At 50.0% G+C, this 7883-nt stretch overlaps 1 protein-coding gene across 1 annotated transcript; it reads left to right on the plus strand.

Moving 5' to 3' along the window:
• Positions 1-5535: 5535 nt before the first annotated feature.
• On the plus strand, positions 5536-6498 carry LOC138144709 (mas-related G-protein coupled receptor member G-like). Its single transcript, XM_069066105.1, has one exon. The coding sequence runs from the start codon at positions 5536-5538 to the stop codon at positions 6388-6390; it is 855 nt and encodes a 284-aa protein (XP_068922206.1). The 3' UTR covers positions 6391-6498.
• The last annotated feature ends 1385 nt before the right edge of the window (positions 6499-7883 follow it).

Genomic DNA, 7883 nt, shown 5'->3' on the forward strand with positions numbered 1-7883 from the left:
TTCTTGATTTTTTGTTTGTTCACCTTGTTTGTTAGATTTGTTTCCACAGGCTTGGTACCCTCCATCTGTAGATGCCTGATAGCTTAAGCTGGATGTCACCCCCTGTCTGCAACTGTGATGTGTCACCCTTGGACCTGGCATCAAGCATATTAAGAACTGACCTCTCAAATGGGACCCCTAAGGACAGGGACAGCTCTACATCCGATTTCAGCAGCAAGTAGCCATAGAAGAAGAGATCTTCACCCCTTACCACAAGATTTTGGGGCCCCATTTGTTCGGGGTGGGGGGAATGATGGGGAGCTTGTGCTCAAGCCCCACCCTAAAATATGGTTTTTTGTGTTTATTGTGTGCTATTCTTGTTATATTGTTGTGAAATTTTGTTGACACCAGTTATTCCTACTGTATTTTTGCCAAGTAAGGGACATGAAAGATCTTGGGGCCGAATGTAAGGGTTATGGGATTTAAAGATCTCCCATGCCCCATGGACGTGCTGACATAGCAGAGCAAGAGAAAGTGAAAAGCCGAGCTAACGGTCCTGCGGTTGGCAGTTGGCGGCGGTTGCCTTTTTTTTTTTTTTTTGTTAGGACCCCTGCTGAGCACTGCCAGCAGCCGGAGCTGCTGGGAGCGCGCTGGGTGGTTGCTATGAGTGGGGAGAGGAGGACCTTTGCCTGGGGTAGCCTGTTCTGTTTTAAAGGCTTGAAAATGTGGGTGCTTTCTACTTTAACTACCTGTGCCAATATCATAACTACTCTGATGGCTTTCACTTTCTGGTTTTGGGACTCAGTCTTTTGGTATCTTAATAAATTTTCTAGTTTATTTCCCCAAATGGCAAACCTGACATATTTTGTGATGGATAATTATATCAGCATATTTGTAATCTCTATAGGCATTGTGAATATGGCATTGCTGATACAGGGAGGTGGCATGAAAGAAGGACGAAGTCAGAAATAGAGTGTATGGTGAAGTCCTTCTTATTGAACTGTTTGTCTTTATATTGTTTTGTGTGAAGTAAGTGTTTCTGTCCCTCCTCAGGTCCCTTATGCCTTCCTTCTTTTGCCCATCATTTAAGTGAGTGGTCATAAGGTGTTGCCTTTTTTTTCTTTTATTTTATTTTACTATATTTTATTTTATTTTTACTTTACTTTTATTTATTTATTTATTTATTTATTATTTACATCAGTTCTGTCGTGTTAAGTAAGTAAGCCTTATTCCTACCGAGGTTTTGTTCTCTCTCTCAGGCTCTGTAATGTCACTTCTGATTTTAGCTTTCTCTGTTATCTGTGCCTTTTGTGGTCTGAGTGAACCCGGGTCCCGGCTCACCCTTCTTCTCTGCATCACAGAACCTAGGCACAGGCTCACCTATGCAGGACCTGGGCTTAATCTGTCGTGTGCCAGGGGGGGAATAAGGCAAGCCACCACTGTGCAAATAGCTCATCGTGGAACTAATACAATCCTTAGCATCTCAAACACAGTAGAAGAGCCTCAAGTAAGAATGAGAAATCAATCAGCAAGCCATTGCCAGTCAGCCTGCCCAGCCTGGAGAGGAATTTGTAGCCACCCTGTAATGGCCAAATTACCTCCTGCTCCCATCTGAATCAGTCCAGGTCATAGTTTGCCCAGACAAAATTTCCCTTCCCCAGCTGCCACCTATTTTAAACCTAAGGCTTTAAAAACCCATCAAAATCCAGCTCTTCTAGATACCCTTCTAGAACTTTTTCCCATCCTCCTGTGTCAGGTAGGTGTAGGCCCTCCTGCAAGCTTCCAGAGCCTAATGTGATGGTTCCCAGAAGGAAGGAGTTCACAATCTCATACCCCCAGTCCTGCACAGCAGAGACATGGAACTCCCTCCCTACAGGATCAGCAGAGACACCCTGACACTCCTTTTTGTAAATAAGACTGACCTTGCCTTGTCCAGAATTCAAGCAAACGATGTAAGTATTAACCATATGCAACAGACGGCCTCAGGAACGGGGCCTGATGAGGCAATTGCTTTCTGAATAGTATTTTTTCTTTAGTTTTCCTGACAGCCAGGGACAGTTAATAATGAGGGAGGTTTTTTCAGTCTGGAAAATTTCCCTTTTGTTAGATAGTTCTGGGCAATGTGCTCAAGCACAAATCTTCCAACAACATCCCCACCAAGATGACTCTTGGGAATTAATTCCTCTTCCTAAGAACTCAGAGGTGATAGTGCCAACCCAGCCTAAAATCATGTGATGGGACAAAATTTAGAGCCTGCCAGAGTTTCCCCAACCTCATCTCTGAGCCTGACCTCCTGAGCAGAGGACAGGGTACTTCCCAGAAGGACCAAGGTGGAAACTGGTTCCAGCAGTTCAGAGAAGCCTGGAGGTCCAGACTCACAACTGCAGACAGCCACAGGATGCCTGGAAGGCTGGTGAGAAGAGAGGTCCACTTGCATCTTCCCCCCCCATGCTTCTCCTCTCTACCTTCTCCTCTGCCTTGGCCTCTGCTAACCCTAATTCCACCACTAACCCTGGGCTTGCACTGCTCTGAGGGGGGTCCAGGAAGGTCCCCTCCATTCACCCATCTGCATTCATCCCATCCTGCTTCTGAGAAAATTCTATCTGTCTTATCCCATCTCCAGATTTTCTTGGTAGTGAGAGTTTCATGAAAATCATTGTGGAGGGAGAAGGAAAGGGAAGGGAGCTGGAGAGAGACAAGAGAAATACATGTTCCTGGTGGGGGGTGTATGTTCATATGTGAACCTTGGTCCACCTATATTTTGGTTTGTGCCTGTCATTATAATGACTAACAGGTATATAGCAATCTAATTTTTACAAAGTATATTGCAAATGTTTTCTCATTTTATCTTCACAAAATCCTGGTGAGGTAGGTGGTATTATTACCCCCACTTTAAAGATGAAAACCTGAGTCTGAGAGAGATTAAGGAATTGTCCAAGGTCACACAGCTAGTTAGAGTCTGAGGCATGTATTGAACTCAGGGCTTCCTGACTCCAAGGTCAACACTATCTGTATCCACTGCACCACCAAAAACTGTCCCTCTCTGCCTCCAGTCTTCCTGTACCCTCCAGTTTGGAGGCAGACTTTGGGAGCTTGTAGAGATCACACGGGATTATCTTGTCTAGCCCTCTGTCCCCTGTCATGCCCTTCACTGGGAGTATACAGAGAACAGAAGAGATAGGGCCCCTTCCCTCCTCGAACCCACAGCCTTCTGGGTCCTTCCTCCCAAAGCTCTTCCTAGCACTGAATCCTGCTCAGCTACACTGGTGTCCCCCAAGTCCCCAAAGGTGGAATCTGGAATGATTCTTACTGACTGTCCACCTAGTCCAACCCCTTCACTTTATAGATGGGGAAATTGAGGGCCAGAGGTGAAAATGCATTATTTAGTCAGTGGGAGTCATTGGGAGAGCCCAGATGGAATCCAAGCTCTCCCAGAGCAGGGCTCTTTCCCATAGACATCTGGGAGAGCCTAAAGAGAGCATTGTTAGCTTTGGGTCCAGAACACCTGAGAAGGAAGACAATTTCTTCCACTGAGGAGCTCTGTGTGCTCCTGGGAAGTCATTTGAGGTGCCTGAACTGCAATTTCCTTACTGAGGAAAAAGGAGGGGGGATAACAATTGTACTGAAAGTGAACAGAGAGCTAGCCTCAGAGCCAGGAAGGTCCAGGTTCAAGTCTCACATGCTGACTAACAGTGTTCTCCGACACTCCCTAAGCTGGTAAGTGGCGAGAAGGGTGCACTGGGAGAAGGACTTCCCTCCCCCAGCAGTTACCTGTGCCAGAAATATGCCAAGTCAAGCTCCTCACCCTGACACTTGCCCTTCCTCCCTCCCAAGGGGGCAATGAGGACCCAATGATGTAAGACTTGGAAGGATTCCTCAGCAGCTGAGCAACAGGCAGCCACATCAGCACCCAGGCGCTGTCCGCCTCCTATCTCGCGAAGCCGAAGCCCCAGCCCCATTGTCTGTCTTCTGTGGAGGTGAGCAGCTCCCCGCCAGTGGCAGAGGCAGGAGCAGGAACTGCTGCCACCTTTCTCCTGGAGCTCTCCCCAAGGTGGCCGCTGTGATTCAAACCCACTCCCCAGAGGGAGAGCCCCAACCCCGGGGGAGTGACTTGCACAAGGTCTCAGCTGGTGAGTGTCAGAGTTACATGCTTCTGTAATCTCCCAACAATGCTGGGAGAAAGGTGGGTCCAAGGACCATACATTTAGAGCTGGAACAAACCTGAGAGGTCACCTAGGCTAAAGATCCTGACACTGAGGCCCACACTCACATAGCTGATGAGTTACAGAAGCTGGATTTGAACATGGGCCTCCCTGGTGCCGGGCGCAGCATCATACATTCTATGCCTCTGTCTGTTATAGAAAGAGTGCCATGCCAGGCACAGAAGAGGGATTAGATGGGGGCCTCCTTCCCCTTTATTGTGGCAGGGAACCCTGAAGCCTGTGGCCACAGTCTAGGGAAGCCCAGGGACCCTCAGAACTATGTTTTCAAATCCATAAAATAAAATACAGAGGATTGCAGGGGGGGGGATGGGGACTGGAATTCTATTGAAACACAGCCAGGTTAAAATACTTTAAGAACAATTTTTCACATACTTCATTGAGTCCCTGGATTAGATTCAGTTCCTGTCTGCAAGTGATTTATAAACTAGGCTGGGAGTTTGATCACAGAGAAGGAAAAAATAAAAGACAGAAAGCACAGCTTTCCTGGTGCTCAGAGAGAGATCCAGATGGAAGGACAAGCAGAGAAAGGTGAAGGGCCAGGTCATGGCAGGGAGGGTGGGGGCCCAAGAAAAGCCCAGAGTGATGGGAGAGCAAGGAAAGACCTGGCCAGGCTGGCTCAGGGGGCAGAGAGGGAGAGAAGACGCATTTCTGTGATACCTACTATGTGCCAAGCACTTTCTACAAATACCATCTCACTTGACAATATGGAGCAGAGAAGCAGAGAGAGGAGGAGGGAGAAGCCAGCAGTGTATGTAGTATGGGGGGGAAACAGCTGGATTGGAGGACCTGACTGTATGACCTTGGGTAAGTCCCTGAACCTTTCTGGGCTTCCCTTTCCTCACTCACAAAAGAAACCCTAGACTAGATGACCCCACATCTCCCTTCCCCCAGTCAGTGCTGGCTCCTCTAGCAGATCAGGCTGTGGCCCCCACAAGCAGAAGGGCCCCTGGGCATTTGCCTTTCCAACCCAAGCAGCCTCAGCCCAGCCCTGCCCAGGAACCCTCTCATCCCACGCTTCAGTCCACAGCTTCTTACCTCAATGTCCTCATCTGGAGAATGGGCACAATAGTAACACCTGCCTCCCAGGATGGTCATAAGGACCAACTGAGGAAACCAGACACTGTGCTGGGTGCTTTTCACAGAGATTATCTCATTGGACAAAGCTCCTAGGATGCTGCATACATGCGGGCAGGGACTTAACTTGATCGCACCTCCCTTCACAGGTGTCCTGGGGGCAGTAGTGCTCAGTGGTGCCCGGCGGCACTCGTCTGAGGGCACGTGGGCTTGAGAAACCTCCCCCATGCTCTCCTGATTCTGAGGACAGCCCCGCACCATGTTCAGTTTCTGGAATCTCATCAGTGGAAGGACATTCTATACCGTCATCCTCTCCCTCACGGTGCTCACTGGCCTGGGCGGGCTCATGGGGAATGGCCTCATGCTGTGGCTCCTGGGCTTCCGGGTGAAGAGGAACCCCTTCTCTGTCTATGTCCTCCACCTGGCAGGGGCCGACTTCCTCTTCCTGGGCTGCCATACTGTGTTCGCCATCCTCACCTTCACCCAGGGCTCCCAGCAGCAATACCTGGTGGTGACATTTTTCTGGTTTGCCGCCAGTCTGGGCCTGCTGGTGGCCCTGAGCCTGGAGCAGTGTCTGGCGGCCCTCTTCCCCAAGTGGGGCCGTCGCCGGCCCAGGCACACGTCGGCCTGTACGTGTGCCCTGGTGTGGGCGCTGACCCTGCCACTGGTCTTGGTGCCCAGCCAGGCCTGTGGCTTACTGAATGGTGGCAGCTCGTGGCTGACGTGTTTCCGATACCACGTGGTAAGCGTCATCTGCCTGTTCCTCCTCTTCTCTGTCCTCTGCGTATCCAGCTTCATCCTGCTGGTTCGGGTCCAATGCTGCTCCCAGGGGGGCCAGAAGCCCCCATTCTACTGCTACACTCTCCAGATGGTCCCCTTGTTCTTCTTCTGCGGCCTCCCCTTCCTCACCTACTGGACTTTAAAGAACACCATGGGCTCCCTCCTGTGGGTTTTTTCTTTTTTCTTGTCCATTGCTGAACTCCTGGCCTGTGTGAACAGCAGCACCAAGCCCATCATTTACTTCTGCAATGCCAACCACAGGAGGGATCTCCAAAGGGCCTGGGCCAAGGGAGGGAAGAGCAGGTTGTCAGAGGCCTTGGAGATGAGAGCCTGAGCCCCAGGCGCCCTGACCCAACTTTGTGGCAGAAGTCTGCTGGGTTACCTAGCTATCCATACCCAGAACCAAACCGCTTAGATCAGAATGTAAGCTCCTTAAGGGCAAGGGACCAACTCAACTTTGTCTTTGTATCTCCAAGACCTGAAATAATGCCTGGCACATAATAGGACCCAATAAATGCTGAACTAAATTCCATTGAGTTAAGACTGATGATCTTCCCAGCAGTAAGAACCCTCCCCAAGTGGAAGACGCAGCCTCCAGGGATGTGGCCTCCCCTTGGTGAAGAGACACTTGCTGGGGATAGTCCACAAAGATGCTGTTCAGGGCCAGGTTAGGGTGGATTGTGGGGGCCCTACCAACACTGAGGGTGTGTGAATTGGATTGGATTGGATTGGACAGTGGGACAATAGAAGGTGCCCTGGCTTTGGAGTCAGAGTGCCTCTGACCCTTACTGTCGGTATGACCTTGAGAAAATCATTTAACCTCTCTGGCCTCAGTTTCCTCAACTGTAAAATGAGGCAGCTAGGTGGTATAGTGGATAGAGCATCCGGACTGGAGTCAGGACGACCTAAGTTTGAATCCAGCCTCAGACACTTACTAGCTGTGTGATCCTGGGCAAGTCACTTAACCCTGCTTGCCTCAGTTTCCTCATCTATAAAATGAGCTGGAGAAGGCAATGGCAGACTACCCCAGGATGTCTGCCAAGAAAACCCCAGAGGGGCTACAGAGAGTTCGACCCAACTAAAAACTGACTGCACTATAACCACAAGGAGGGGGCCCAGATGGAGCAGGTGGTTCCAGCCGTCTCTGAGTCACATGATTTGAATCGAATTAAAATCTAGGAGAAGACTCTCTTTCAAAAGCAGCAGGGTCTGGCTCTAGTCATGGCCCTGAAAAGCATTATGACCTTGGCGAAGTCATTTCCCCACTGGGCCTCAGGGTCTTCCTCTTTCCCATGGAGATGACTTTGGCCCTCCCTTGCTCGGTGGCTGTGAGTCTGAAGGATCTCTAGACATGGGGCTCATTTTGGTTATCACAGCCCACTCTGTGCTCACAGCCACCGAGGGGACACACAGACTACAAAGACAAAGTCAAAGTGACAGGAAGGGGTTCTCTGAGGGATGTGGGGTGGGGGAGCTTTGGGAAGCTAATGAGAACAAGAGTCAGGAGGGATGTCAGAGGCCATCTCCTCCCCTCATCCTGCTCATGAGGAAACAGGAGCTGAAAGAGATTAATGTGAAGCCTGAAGTAAGGGTCAGAGGCAAGATCTGAACCCAGAGCCTCTGGTTTCAAACCCTGAATTTGTTTTTCCCACTAACCTCTGCCAGGAGTCTTCAGGGCCAGGTCTGGCCTCTGCCAGAGCCCAGAGTCCACAGAGGTCAAACATGTGTCCTGCTCCAGGCTCTGTATCCAAGACAGAGTGTCAGGTCCTACCACTGGAATGGCAATCAGGAACAATCGTCTTCTTATCACGTTTAAAATGCCCACCC

This window comes from Petaurus breviceps, unplaced genomic scaffold (assembly GCF_028583685.1).
Source record: "Petaurus breviceps papuanus isolate PSGF00001 unplaced genomic scaffold, PetGlider_PUasm1.0 90721, whole genome shotgun sequence".
NCBI classification, from domain to species: domain Eukaryota; kingdom Metazoa; phylum Chordata; class Mammalia; order Diprotodontia; family Petauridae; genus Petaurus; species Petaurus breviceps.

Excerpts from the sequence above, each read along its gene's own strand:
- LOC138144709 (XM_069066105.1), top strand. The coding sequence starts at position 5,536 with ATGTTCAGTTTCTGGAATCTCATCAGTGGAAGGACATTCTATACCGTC.